The sequence below is a fragment of the Nerophis ophidion genome, linkage group LG02, assembly GCF_033978795.1.
Source record: "Nerophis ophidion isolate RoL-2023_Sa linkage group LG02, RoL_Noph_v1.0, whole genome shotgun sequence".
NCBI lineage: Eukaryota > Metazoa > Chordata > Actinopteri > Syngnathiformes > Syngnathidae > Nerophis > Nerophis ophidion.
This window is the reverse complement of record NC_084612.1, coordinates 47472037-47487680: the sequence shown is the minus strand read 5'-3', so window position 1 is coordinate 47487680 and position 15644 is coordinate 47472037. Positions and strand designations below refer to the sequence as shown.

Here is a 15644-nt window from a genome sequence, read left to right as displayed (position 1 = left end):
AAAATGACAAAAGAAAGTACCCAAATGAGCCTGATCAAAAGTGTACATACCCTAGTTGTTAATACCGTGTATTGCCCCCTTCAACATCAATGACAGCTTGAATTTTTTTGTGGTAGTTGTGAATAAGGTTCTTTATTTTCTCAGATGGCAAAGCTGCCCATTCTTCTTGGCAGAAAGCCTCCAGTTCCTGTAAGTTCTTGGGCTGTCTTGCATGAACTTTACGTTTGAGATCTCCCCAGAGTGGGTCAATGATATTGAGGTCAGGAGATTGAGATGGCCACTCAAGAACCTTCACTTTGTTCTGCTACAGCCAATGACAGGTCGACTTGGACTCGTGTTTTGGATCATTGTCATGTTGGAATGTCCAAAAACGGCTGATGAGTGCAAATTGTCCTCCATTTTTTTCTGATAACATGCTGCATTCATCTTGCCTTCATTTTTGGCCAACTTTCCTGTGCCTTTGTAGCTCACACATCCCCAAAACATCAGTGAACCACCTCCGTGTTTCATAGTAGGATGGTGTTCCTTTCATAATAGGCCTTGTTGACTCCTCTCCAAATATAATGTACTTAAACGTTGTGGCCAAAAAGTAAAATTTTGGTCTCATCACTCCAAATTACTTTGTTCCAGAAGTTTTGAGGCTTGACTCTGTGCTGTTTGGCGAAATGTAAGCGAGATACTTTGTGACATTTGCGCAAATACGGCTTTCTTTTGGCGGCTCGACCATGCGGCCCATTTTTCTTCAAGTGCCTCCCTATTGTGCATCCTGAAACAGCCACACCACAATTATTCAGAGAGTCCTGTATTGCAGCTGAAGTTATGTGTGTTTTTTTCTTTGCATCTTGAAAAATGTTCCTGGCAGTTGAGGCTGAAATCTTTGCTGGTCTACCTGACTGTGGTTCGGTCTCAACAGAATCCCTCATTTTTCACTTCTTAATCAGCGTTTGAACACTACTGATTGGCATTCTCAATTTCTTGGATATCTTTTTATACCCCTTTCCTGTTTTATGCAGTTCAATTACCTTTTCTCACAGATCCTTTGACAATTATTTTGCCTTCCCCATGACTCAGAATCCAGAAACATCTGTGCAGCACTGGATGAAAGATGCAATGATCTGTCAGAAGCCCAGAAACCCACTGACCTTTTATATACACACACTAACTACAAACAAACAGGTCACAGGTAATGATTGGAACCTTGATTAGCCATCCAAACCTGTTTGTGTCAACTTTTGCTGCGTGAACTGCGCGTGTCATGGGACGAGGCTGGGCCGCCGGTCCCGCGGCACCGCATGACAGTGTCTGTCTCTCGCTCCAACTCCAACACTCGTGTCTCTGACCGGCTGCTGTTGATAAGTATGGCAGGTGATTGGATGACCAGTACCAGCTGGGTTATCCAATCACCTGCCAACTGTGCTTCGATGCAGGTCCCTCCACAACCCACTCTGCGGCAGGCCCGCTTACCACGCCGCCCTCCACAGTGAGGTTTCGAAAATGACGACTGTCAGTGTGTACAATTGTCATGATGATGACTGTCAGTGTGTACATTTGTCACTTTAAAAAAAATAAAAGTCATTTGATGATTAAAATAAAACTTCTTGTGTTTCAGCAGGAACGGGTGTCCAGGTAAGATCTGTTCTCTCCACCGACCATGTGACACAGTCCCAGTCTGAGGAGTCTTCTTGTCCCCAGACCCAGACCCGGGTCATCTGGTCCTTGGGACGCCTCCAACGACAGCAGCAAGAACCACGCAGAGTCTTACTTCTCACGCAGGGAGGACAGACTTTCTGCACGCAAGAAGGCGGAGGAGGAGATGACTCGCACCGACTATAAGAAGGCAGGTGACCCCAAACCTTACACTAATCATCCTCACACCTGTCATGAAGTCCACTAATTATCCTCACACCTGTCATGAAGACCACTAATCATCCTCACACCTGTCATGAAGACCACTAATCATCCTCACACCTGTCATGAATTCAACTAATCATCCTCACACCTGTCATGAAGTTCACTAATCCTCCTCACACCTGTCATGAAGTCAACTAATCATCCTCACACCTGCCAGGAAGTCTACTAATCATCCTCACACCTGTCATGAATTCAACTAATCATCCTCACACCCGCCATGAAGTCCACTAATCATCCTCACACCTGTCAAGAAGTTCACTAATCATCCTCGCACCTGTCATGAATTCAACTAATCATCCTCACACCTGTCATGAAGTCAACTAATCATCCTCACACCAGTCATGAATTCAACTAATCATCCTCACACCTGTCATGAAGTTCACTAATCCTCCTCACACCTGTCATGAAGTCAACTAATCATCCTCACACCTGCCAGGAAGTCTACTAATCATCCTCACACCTGTCATGAATTCAACTAATCATCCTCACACCTGTCATGAAGTCCACTAATCATCCTCACACCTGTCATGAATTCAACTAATCATCCTCACACCTGTCATGAATTCAACTAATCATCCTCACACCTGTCATGAAGTCCACTAATCATCCTCACACCTGTCATGAAGTTCACTAATCCTCCTCACACCTGTCATGAAGTCAACTAATCATCCTCACACCTGTCATGAATTCAACTAATCATCCTCACACCTGTCATGAAGTCCACTAATCATCCTCACACCTGTCATGAATTCAACTAATCATCCTCACACCTGTCATGAATTCAACTAATCATCCTCACACCTGTCATGAAGTCCACTAATCATCCTCACACCTGTCATGAATTCAACTAATCATCCTCACACTTGCCAGGAATTCTACTAATCATCCTCACACCTGTCATGAAGTCAACTAATCATCCTCACACCACCAGGAAGTCTACTAATCATCCTCACACCTGTCATGAATTCAACTAATCATCCTCACACCTGTCATGAAGTCCACTAATCATCGTCACACCTGTCAAGAAGTTCACTAATCATCCTCACACCTGTCATGAAGTCCATTAATCATCCTCACACCTGTCATGAAGTCAACTAATCATCCTCACGCCTGTCATGAAGTCAACTAATCATCCTCACACCTGTCAGGAAGTCTACTAATCATCCTCACGCCTGTCATGAAGTCTACTAATCATCCTCACACCTGTCATGAATTCAATTAATCATCCTCACACCTGTCATGAAGACCACTAATCATCCTCACACCTGTCGTGAAGACCACTAATCATCCTTACACCCGTAATGAAGTCCACTAATCATCCTCACACCTGTCATGAAGTCCACTAATCATCCTCACACCTGTCGTAAAGTCAACTAATCATCCTCACACCTGTCAGGAAGTCAACTAATCATCTTTACACCTGTCATGAAGTCCAGTAATCATCCTCACACCTGTCAGGAAGTCCACGAAACACACGTGGAAATCTCACACAATAGTAAAAATACTTTTAAGAATCCTGTTGCAGACTACATTATATACAAGGCAGGCCACTTAAATGATGTTAAAAGCCAAGTTAAATCATAAGGTGGACCACAAAAAATTTGGTGACGGGCCACATAAATTGACGTAAATGCCAAAATAAAATGAGGTGACAGGCATAATAAAATCAGGTGATGGGCTAAATAAATTAATGTGACAGCCCAAATAAAATGAGGTGACAGGCCAAGTTAAATGAGGTGATGGGTCAAATAAAATGAGGTGAAAGGCCATACAAAGTGAGGTGATAGGAAAAATTAAATGCGGTAACGGGCCAAATAAAATGATCTGACGAGTCAAATAAAATGAGGTGACGGGTCAAACAAAATGACATACCGGGCCAAATGAAATGAGGTGACGGGCCAAATAAAATAACGTGACAGCCCAAATAAAATTAGGTGACAGGCTAAACAAAGTGAGGAGACGGGCCAATTAAATGAGGTGACGGGCCAGTTTAAATGAGATGATGGCCCAAATAAAATGCGGTGACAGGCAAAATAAAATGATGTGACGGGTCAAATGAAATGAGATGACAGGCCAAATGAAAAAGTTTGTGACGGATCAAATAAAATGAGATGACAGGCCAAATCAAATGGGGTGACGGGCTGCATGAAATGATGTGGTCGACTATCTTGGATAATGTGACTGACCACATTATATACAGAGCGGGCCATTTTAAATCACGTGACAGGCCACATGGAATGACATAGCGAGCCACTTTAAATCATGTGACGTACCATCTTAAATCAGGTGTAAGACCACAATATATACAAGGCAGGCCACTGTCATGACGTGACAGACCACATTGTACACAAGGTAGGCCACATTGAATTACATGGTGGACCACTTTAAATCATGTGACTGACCATGTTCAATAACATGTAAGACCACGTTATAAACAAGGCGGGCCAGATTAAATCATGTGACGGACCATGTTGAATCGCGTGTAAGACCACATTCTACACAAGGTGGGCCATTTTAAATCATGTGACGGACCATGTTAAATAATGTGTAAGCCCACATTATATAGAAGGTGGGCCAAATTAAATCACATGAAGGACCATGTTAAATAACATAGACGACCAATTTATATACAAGGTGGGTCACTTTAAATTACATGGCGGACCATGATAAATAACATGTAAGACCACATTATATACAAGGTGGGCCACTTTAAACCACATGACTGACCATGTTAAATAACGTGTAAGACCACATTATGTACTAAGTGGGCCACTTTAAAACACATAATGGACCATGTTAAATAACATGTAAGGCCACATTCTATACAAGCTGGGCCAATTTAAATCACATGACGGACCATGTTAAATAACGTGTAAGACCACTTTATATACAAGGTGGGCCAATTTAAATCACACGACATTTATGTTGTAGATGTATGAAAAGGCACTGGCCACCAATCAGAGGCTGAAGTCCAGACTGGAAACCAGTAAACAGGAACTGGTCGTGATCCAGGAGCAGCTGCAGAGAGCTCAGGTACCAACCGTATATATATATACATATATATATATATATATATATATACATATATATATATATATATATATATATATATATATATATATATATATATATATATATATAAATAATATTATTGTTGTCATTATGGTGGTACTTAATGAATACTTACTGTAGGTCTACTACACTACTGTGTTTAATGTTGTCTAATCTTGTGTTGCAGCAAAAGGAGGCAAAGAGTGAACTTGGTTCCAACTTGCTTGAAACAGAAAAAAAGGTACAAATTATCCTTCTTATTATTAAAAAGTCGAAATGTCAAGTCATCATTTTTGATCAGATTGATCACACTGTTGGATTGGGATTAATTATGATTAATCACAGGTTATGATTTGCTTGCATGAATAACATTTGCTTTAAAAATTGCAATATTTGGGAAGAAATGCAATTAAGTAGTCACAATGTCATACAGGAACGTTATTTTAAATGTTTTACTGGACTGCAGTAGCATGTTTACATTGAAATGCTAACACTTAGCATGTGTGCTAACGTAGCATGATAACAGTTTCCATGATAACATGTGTCCTATACAAAGTTATATGATTCAAAGGTGTACGCAAATGGAAAAAAAAAGCGTAAAACTAGCTCAAAAAGTTAGCAAGCTTAAAGGCCTATTGAAACCCACTACTACCCACCAAGCAGTCTGATAGTTTATATATCAATGATGAAATATTAACATTGCAACACATGCCAATACGGCCTTTTTAGTTTACTAAATTACAATTTCAAATTTCCCGGGAGTTTCGTCTTCGAAACGTCGTGTAATGATGACGTGTACGCAAGACGTCACGGGTTTTTAGGAAGTATGAGCGCTACGCACACGCACAGCTAAATGTTGTCTGCTTTATAATTACACAGTATTTTGGACATCTGTGTTGCTGAATCTTTTGCAATTTGTTCAATTAATATTGGAGAAGTCACAGTAGAAAGATGGAGTTGGGAAGCTTTAGCCTTTAGCCACACAAACACACGGTGATTCCTTGTTTAAAATTCCTGGAGGTGAAACTTTCCTTTGGATCACACCGCGGTCAAGCCAACATGGATCCCGACCAAATGTAAACCAGCAGGTTTCGGTGAGAAAATTGTGGTTAAAAAGTCAGTTCTTACCGGAGAAAAGCTGAGCTTGTGTCGTCCATAGCTGCCGTTGACTCCCCTGAGACACTGCGCGTCAAGACATCCGGGGAGACACCCTTCCGACTATCAGGTACTATTTAACTCAGTAAAACACTAGCAACACAATAGAAAGATAAGAGATTTCCCAGAATTAACCTAGTAAATGTGTCTAAAAACATCGGAATCCGTCCAAATTTAATCGTGTTTTTTTTTTTTTTTTGTAGTCCATCGGTATCAATATCCTCAAACAAGAATCTTTCATCCTCGCTCAAATTAATGGGGAAATTGTCGTTTTCTCGGTCCGAATAGCACTTTTTGTTGGAGGCTCCCATTAAAAACAATGTGAATATGTGAGGAGCCATCAAACATGTGACGTCATTGTCTGTGACTTCCGGTAGAGGCAGGGCTTTTCTCTTAGCACCGAAAGTTGCAAACTTTATCGTGGATGTTCTCTACTAAATCCTTCAGCAAAAATATGGCAATATCGCGAAATGATCAAGTATGACACATAGAATGGACCTGCTATCCCCGTTTAAATAAGAAAATCTCATTTCAGTAGGCCTTTAAGTTAGAATAGAATAGAATAGAATAGAAAACAAAGGACTTTATTGTCAATATATCTGCATATAACGAGATTAAGGTCTCCAATTTAAGGCGCGGTAGTGGAAACAAATATGGGGTAAAAATAAATTGCATAAGAGGTATTAAAGAAAAAACGAACATTTGAAATAAACAGACTACTATCCAATAAAAATATATCTTGGACAATATACAAAACACTATAGGAATACAAAATACTTTACAATGTACAGAACAAGACAAGAGTAGCGGAGTAATAAATAACAATCAGTGTCGGACGTATTGCACTCGAAGGGTAATATTGCCTGCGATGAGGTGGCGACTTGTCCAGGGTGTACGCCGCCTTCCGCCCGATTGTAGCTGAGATAGGCACCAGCGCCCCCCGCGACCCCAAAAGGAATAAGCGGTAGGAAATGGATGGATGGGTAGTATTGCACAGTAGGGTATTAGGGTAGGATATTGTATAGGGGTGAATGATTTATTATAAGTTAGAGTTCAAGATGGTGACAGCTCTAGGAAAAAAGCTGTCTCTGAGCCTGTTTGTACTGGCTCTGATGCACCTGTAGCGCCTGCCCGATGGTAGCAAATGGAACAGGTGGAAGCCAGGGTGTGTGCTGTCCTTGGTGATGCTTTTTGCTCTTTTGAGGCAACGGGAGTTGTGTAAATCTTTCAGGGAGGGCAGCGGGGAAGCCCATGATTTTTTTGTGCAGACTTTATGACCCTCTGAATCGCTTGTTCGTCTGCTTCAGTGCAGCTGGCGTACCACACTGTTATGCAGTACGTCAGCAGGCTCTCGACAGCCGAGCGACAGAAGGTCACCATCAGCTGTCTCTCCAGTCTGTTCTTCCTCAGCACCCCCGGGAAGTGGAGTCTCCGCTGGGCCTTCCGGATGACCGCAGATGTATTTTGGGTCCAGGAGAGGTCAGCCGATATGAGGGTGCCGAGGAACTTGAAGTAACTGACTCTCTCCACCTCCTCGCTGTTGATGTAGAGGGGGGCAGGGTTTGCAGTGTTTTTCCTCAAGTCAATGAGGAGTTCCTTGGTTTTTGTGGTGTTCAGTGCCAGATTATTCACTTAACACCACTCTGACAGTTTCAGGACCTCATCTCTGTATGTAGACTCATCCCCCTCTGTAATGGGACCCACCACCATTGTGTCATCGTCGGATTTGATGATAGTGATATCCGGGTGGGTTGGACTACAGTAATGGGTGTAGAAGGAATACAGCAAAGGGCTCAGCACACAGCCCTTTGGAGAGCCGATGCTGAGTGTGCGGGAGGAGGAGAGATGGGGGCCGAGTTTCACTCTCTGAGGTACGTTGGTCACGATGTCCCTAATCCAAAGACAGGTGGGTGTGTGGAGGCCTAAGTCCAGCAGTTTGGTGACCAGGATGTCTGGAATGATGGTATTGAAGGCAGAGCTATAGTCGATGAAAAGCATCCTGACATTCTGTAGCGAGCCCGGCGTTCCAGGTGGCTCAGTGTAGAGTGGAGAGCCATGGTTATGGCGTCGTCCGTGGATCTGTTTGCCCGGTAGGCAAACTGCTGTGGGTCTAGGGTGGGGAGGAGGTAGGCTTAGATGTGGTGTAGGAGCAGCCTATCGAAGCACTTCATGATGACAGGTGTGAGTGCTACTGGGCGATAGTCGTTGAGGTTGTTTGTGGCAGCTTTCTTGGGTACCGGGATAATTGTGGCGGATTTAAGGCAGGGTGGGATGAGCGCCTGTGCCGAGGAGAGGTTGAAGAGGACGGTGATAATGTAGGAGAGTTGGTCAGCACATGCTTTGAGCACCATCCTGGGTACACCGCCTGGACCAGTCGCCTTCCTGGGGTTCACTGCCTTGAACACCCGCCTGACCTTGTGATCCTCAAGAGTGAGTGTGGGTGTGCTGGGGGCTAGGGGCTGGGGGGGTTGGGGGTGGTGTGGCTGTGACTGTTTGTAATGTCTCAAAGCGAGCAAAAAAGCAGTTCAGCTCCTCTGCCAGGGATACATCCCAGTCTTCGGTTGCTGCGTCACAGCCTTTGTAATTGGTGACGTGCTGTATGCCCTGCCACATCTGCCGTGGGTTGTTGCTTGAGAGGTGGTCTTCGATCCTCTCTTTATAGTCCATCTTGGCTTTCTTGAGTCCTCTCTTCAGGTCAGCACGCACAGCACTGTATAGAGCATTGTCACCCGACCTGAAGGCGGTGTCACGGGCCTTGAGGAGCATGGGGACCTGGCTTGTCATCCTGGGTTTCTGGTTTGGGTAAACCCGGATGTTTTTTTTCCACAGTTACATTGCCGATACAGAACTTAATGTAGGATAGTACCGACTCTGTGTGTCTGGGCAAGTCATGGTCTTGAAAACATCCCATGCAGTGTTTGCAAAGCAGTCCTGGAGTTGGGGGAGTGCATCCTCAGGCCAAGTTGTAACAGTCTTTATTACTGCTTTTGTCTTTGATCTGTGGAGGTGTAGGCAGGGATGAGCATCAAGGAGAGGTGGTTTGACTGGCCTAGGTAGGGGAGGGGGGTGGCCCTATATGCCTCTTTGATATTAGAGTAAACATGGTCCAGAGTGTTTCCCCCTTTAGTAGGGCATCTAACATACTGGTAAAATTTTGGTAGTACTGTTTTCAGATTGGCTTTATTAAAATCTCCAGCAATAATATGAGTGCCATTAGGGTTGGCACATTAGCTGTTTATTAATTGTGTTTAACAGTAGAGAGAGAGCCATGCTAACATTAGCATCCGGTGGTATGTAAACTGCCGTGATGATTACTACTGTTGGTTCTCTTGGCAAGTTAGCTTGTGAGCATGCTACCCTTTGCATGCTAACTGTTAACAAGTGTCACATACCAAGTTATATGACTTTGGGTTAAACGGTTGCGAAACTAGCTCAACAAGTTAGCATGCTAATTTTAGCATGCTAGCAAGCCAACGTGAGCATAACAATAGTTAATAAGTGTCACATAGCAACTTATATGACTCTAAGGTTACAAATGTAAATTGTGTTGTTAGCATCACATTGAAGTGTAGTTTGTATTGTTATCATCACTTCACAATGTAGTTAGTATTATCATCCCCCTTACAGTGTAGTTTGTGTTGTTATCATCACCTTACAGTGTAGTTTGTATTGTTATTATCACTCTACAGTCTAGTAATGTTGTTATCATCACTCTACAGTGTACTTTGTATTGTAATCATCATCCTACTGTGTAGTTTGTGTTGTTATGATCACCTTACACTGTAGTTTGTATTGTTATCCTCACCCTACAGTGTAGTTTGTATTGTTATCATCACTGTACAGTGTAGTTTGTGCTGTTATGACCACCATATATTGTAGTAATTTTTGTTATGATCACACTACAGTGTAGTTTGTATTGTTATCACGACCTTACAGTGTAGTTTGTATTGTTATCATCACCTTACAGTGTAGTTTATGTTGTTATCATCACCCTACAGTGTAGTTTGTATCGTTATCATCACCCTACAGTGTAGTGTGCATTGTTATCATCACCACTCTACAGTGTAATTTGTGTTGTTATGATCACCATATATTGTAGTAATTTTTGTTATGATCACACTACAGTGTAGTTTGTATTGTTATCATGACCTTACAGTGTAGTTTGTGTTGTTATCATCACCCTACAGTGTAGTTTGTATCGTTATCATCACCCTACAGTGTAGTGTGCATTGTTATCATCACCACTCTACAGTGTAATTTGTGTTGTTATCATCACCCTCTGGTGTAGTTTGTGTTGTTATCACCCCCCAACAGTGTAGTTTGTGTTGTTATCATCACCCAAAAAAGTAATTTGTGTTGTTATCACCCTCATCAGTGTAGTTTGTGTAGTTATCATCACCCTCCGGTGTAGTTTGTGTTGTTATCATCACCCAACAGTGTAGTTTGTGTTGTTATCATTACCCAAAAGAGTAATTTGTGTTGTTATCACCCTCATCAGTGTAGTTTGTGTAGTTATCATAACCCTACTGTGTAGTTTGTGTTGTTATAATCACCTTACAGTGTAGTTTGTATTGTTATCATCACCCTAAAGTGTAGTTTTTATTGTTATCATCACTGTACAGAGTAGTTTGTGTTGTTATGATCACCGTACATTGTAGTCGTTGTTGTTATGATCACACTACAGTGTAATTTGTATTGTTATGATGACCTTACAGTGTAGTTTGTGTTGTTATAATCACCTTACAGTGTAGTTTATGTTGTTATTATCACCCTACAGTGTAGTTTGTATCAATATCATCACCCTACAGTGTAGTGTGCATTGTTATCATCACCACTCTACAGTGTAATTTGTGTTGTTATCATCACCCTCCGGTGTAGTTTGTATTGTTATTATCACCCTACAGAGTAATTTGTGTTGTTATCACCGCCCAACAGTGGAGTTTGTGTTGTTATCATGACCCTACTGTGCAGTTTGTATTGTTATAATCACCTTACGAAGCCAACAGTAAATATTGAATGCTCTGTGATGACTGCATTCCCTCTATTGTGCTGCTAACACTGCAGTATTGGAAGTCCGGGTGATGCAATATTGTGTTGTGTTGGACAGGACAGCAGGAGTGTGAGGAAGAAGATCTCTGAGATGGAGGAGCAGGTGAAGGTGAGCATCCTGACTTCACTTGAAAGTGCTTTCTGCTCTATGGTGCTATTTGGTGCGCTTTGGTGTTCTATGGTGCTCTATGGTCCTCTATGGTGCTCTTTGGTGGTCTATGGTGGTCAATGGTGGTCAGTGTGAGCGTGCTTGTCACCCTAGTGCTCTTTTCATGGCAACAAGTCAGAAACAAGAGACAAAAGAACTTGTGTTAATCAGAGAATGAACCTCTGAAAATAGACAGAGAGAGGTTTTGTAGAAAAGGTTAATTCTTCACCCGCAGAGTCAGAGTTCATGTTGTCATGAGTGAGAGGATGAATGTTTACAACCACTGTGTAGTGGAGCAGAGAGTATAAAAACAACCATTGGAGGAGAATACTTATTTGTTTATAAAGATGCTAGAAGCCATCTACTGTCGATAGGTTGCATTATTAACCTCATTCCTGTGCGAATCTTGCGGGTGACCGGGTGACAGAAGCATTAAGGAGCGGGACTTTCCAGGACTAGCTGCTATATATATATATATATATATATATATATATATATATATATGTGTGTGTGTGTTTGTGCGTGTGCGTGCGTGTGTGTGTGTGTGTGTGTGCGTGTGTGTGTGTGTGTGTGTGTGTGTGTGTGTGTGTGTGTGTGTGTGTGTGTGTGTGTGTGTGTGTGTGTGTAAATATATATGTATATATAAGGCATCACATTGTATTTTCTTCCCAAAGGTGAAAGCAGAAGTTGAAACAGAGAATCAGAGACTGAAGGATGAAAATGGAGCTCTGATCCGCGTCATCACCAAATTGTCAAAGTGACGCACAGAGGAAACAATAGATGTGACGTCCCTCACCTGTGGTGTCTCTCATTTGTGATGTCTCTCACCTGTGTTGTCTCACATGTGACGTCTCTCACCTGAGGTGTCTCTCGTTTGTGATGTCTCTCACCTGTGTTGTCTCACATGTGACGTCTCTCACCTGAAGTGTCTCTCATTTGTGATGTCTCTCACCTGTGTTGTCTCACATGTGACGTCTCTCACCTGAGGTGTCTCTCGTTTGTGATGTCTTTCACCTGTGGTGTCTCTCATTTGTGATGTCTCTCACCTGTGGTGTCTCTCATTTGTGATGTCTCTCACCTGTGGTGTCTCTCACCTGTGATGTCTCTCACCTGTGGTGTCTCTCATTTGTGATGTCTCTTCCCTGTGATGTCTCTCATTTGAGATGTCTCTCACCTGTGATGTCTCTCACCTGTGATGTCTCTCACCTGTGATGTCACTCACCTGTGACGTCTCTCACCTGTGGTGTCTCTCATTTGTGATGTCTCTCACCTGTGACATCTCTGACCTGTGGTGTCTCTCACCTCTGTTGTCTCTAACCTGTGATGTCTCTCACCTGTGGTGTCTCTCATTTGTGATGTCTCTCACCTGTGACATCTCTCACCTGTGATGTCTCTCACCTCTGTTGTCTCTAACCTGTGATGTCTCTCACCTGTGGTGTCTCTCATTTGTGATGTCTCTCACCTGTGGTGTGTCTAACCTGTGTTGTCTCTCACCTGTGATGTCGCTCACCTGTGTTGTCTCTAACCTGTGATGTCTCTCACCTGTGATGTCTCTCACCTGAGTTGTCTCTCACCTGTGATGACTCTCACCTGTGGTGTCTCTCATTTTTGATGTCTCTCACCTGTGACATCTCTCACCTCTGGTGTCTGTCATCGGTGGTGTCTCTCCAATAAATCAAAAATGTTATTTTCTATTCTGAGTTTATTAATGTTGAAATAGAGAAATTAAAAATTCAAATAAGACGTTTACTTTTTTCCCAACATAGACAATTGTGTTTGACATTGCTCTAACATCCCAAGGATGCTTCATTTAAGAACTGTTTTCAAAATAAAATACATCTGTCCAAAAAGTCCTGCCAATGTCTGAATAAACACATTTTAATTGATGCTTTTTTGAGTACAATTAAATGTATTTGCTCCCTGCCAACAATGATCATTTATATAATATTTTATTTCTAGAAATGTCCCCACTTTTAAGAGGTATTTACTTATTTTAGTTATTGACTAATATTAATTTCACCATGAATATTTATATTGTTTATATTTTAGTTTTAAAATGGAGGAAACAATTATTCAAGTAAGATGTTTTGGTTTCCCACACCTAGAAAATTAAAGGTTGCATAACATCAAGGAAATTGAATAGTATCTGTTTTCAGAATAAAATACTTGCTACCTGCCAAGATTTTTGTTTTATTTCTAAAAATTTCCCCAGTTTTACTTATTTTTAGTCATTGACTAATTTTAATTTGAGCATGGACATTTTTATTTTTGATATTCCAGTTATAAAATGGAGAAAACATTTTTTCAAATAAGATATTTTGGTTTTCCATGCTTAAAAAAATATTGTTTTAAAGATTCCACAACATCAAGGAAGTTGATTTTGGCTAGCACTTGTTTTCAAAATAAAATTATTCTGTCCTAAAAGTCCTGTCAATTTCTGAATGTACAAATTTGTATTAATGTTTTATTCGATTTAATTACAATGATTTGCTCCCTGCCCAGATTTTATATTTTATTTCTAGAAATTTCCTCAGTTTGATTTATTTTTAGTCATTGTCTAAATTAAATTTTAGCTTGGATATTTATATTGTTTATATTCTAGTTTTAAAATGGAGAAAACAATTATTCAAATAAGATATTTAGGTTTTCCACACCTAGAAAATCGTGTTTAAAGGTTCCACAACATCAAGGACGTTGAATAGTACTTGTTTTCAAAATAAAATACTTATTTCTAGAGTAAAAGTCCAGTTAATTTCCAGTTAAATAAATCTTAATGTTTCATCAAATATAATTATTTATTTAGTCTTGATTTTTATTCCTCAAATCTCATATTTTGTCAGCTCTTTTTCTCAGGCTACACATAAAGTGGTATTTTATTGCATTGTCATAATTCAGGTCTAAAGTAAAAGTGCATTGTTAGATCATCTGTGTGGTTATACTAGCCTCTAGTGTCCAATAGTGGAACAGCACCTTCTTTATAAAACTACATTTTATTCCATCACTTAACTGCAGCGTCGCGTGATTTGGATTTATTCTGAAACATAGTTAAGTCTACAGGAAATACATTTAAGATTACATTTTCTAATAAATATTTGTTTTATTAGCTTTTATTCATCTGTTTGTTTCTGCATGTTGGTCATTGTGGGGAACATGGAGACTAAATTGTTTTCTGAAGAGGTCCAGATAATGTTGGTGTTACTTGTGCCCCGGGGTCACTTTCGTCACCTCCTTGTGTGACCTTTGACCCAGGGTCACTTTCATCACCCTCATGGTGTGATTTGTGACCCGGGGTAACCTTCATCACCCCCATGGTGTGACTTGTGACCCGGGTTCATCTTCATCACCCCCATGGTGTGACTTGTGACCTGGGGTCACGTTCCTCACTCACTTGTGTGACTTGTGACCCGGGGTCACGTTCATCAACCCCATGGTGTGACCTTTGACCCAGTGTCACTTTCATCACCCACTTAGGTGAAAATGTATCATGAAGACTAACATCAGCACTTTGCTCTTTTTCAGACATGCTGGGAAAGCAGAAGTCACAAACATGACATCACAGGTGTCATCACAAACATGACATCATGGATGTCAAACTCGAGGCCCTGGGGACCAGATGTGGCCCACACTTCATTTGACGTGACCCCTCATTAAAGTACTTCGTATTTCTTACAAGATGTGTTTGTTATTTATATTTTGACTGAAAAAAAAAATTAAACATACGTATGTATATATATACATAAACAAATATATGTATATACATACACATATATATATATATATATATATATACACATACAGTCGCAATCAAACTTGTAAAGAACATCATGTCATGGCCCCCTTGAGTTTCCAATCATTTCTACAACTCTTTTTTTTTTGTGATAGAGTGATTGGAGCACTCTATGAACAACATAACTTTCCTCCAGAAGATCGTATCTTTGTCCATGTGATGTCAGATTAAACAAAAATGGAACTGTTTATATTTGGAGGAGAAAATCCCAGGAACACCATGCGCCTACCGTTAAGCATGGTGGTGGTAGTATTATGCCCTGGGCCTGTTTTTGCTGCCAATGGAACTGCTGCTCTAAATGGGACAATGAAAAAGGAGGACAAGCTAAAATCATCAGCCCGAAGGTTGGGTCTTGGGCGCAGTTGGGTGTTCCAACAGGACAATGACCCAAACACACCTCAAAAGTGGTAAAGGAATGGCTAAATCAGGCTAGAATGAAGGTTTTAGAATGGCCTGACTTAAACGTGTGGACAATGCTGAAGAAACAAGTCCAGGTCAGAAAAGCAACACATTTAGCTGAACTAAACCAATGTTGTGGTCAAA

General features: G+C 41.2%; 1 protein-coding gene across 1 annotated transcript in view; it reads left to right on the top strand.

Annotated features, from left to right (window-relative positions):
- The window catches only part of LOC133548248 (uncharacterized), a 30159-nt gene extending 15173 nt beyond the window's left edge, over positions 1-14986 (top strand). The window contains exons 4-10 of the mRNA XM_061893567.1: positions 1610-1626; positions 1693-1837; positions 4843-4944; positions 5150-5203; positions 6122-6187; positions 11225-11275; positions 11989-14986. Of these exons, the coding sequence (XP_061749551.1) occupies positions 1610-1626; positions 1693-1837; positions 4843-4944; positions 5150-5203; positions 6122-6187; positions 11225-11275; positions 11989-12075 (522 nt within the window). The 3' untranslated portion in view covers positions 12076-14986. The remainder of the gene's footprint in view (positions 1-1609; positions 1627-1692; positions 1838-4842; positions 4945-5149; positions 5204-6121; positions 6188-11224; positions 11276-11988) is intronic.
- Positions 14987-15644: the final 658 nt, after the last annotated feature.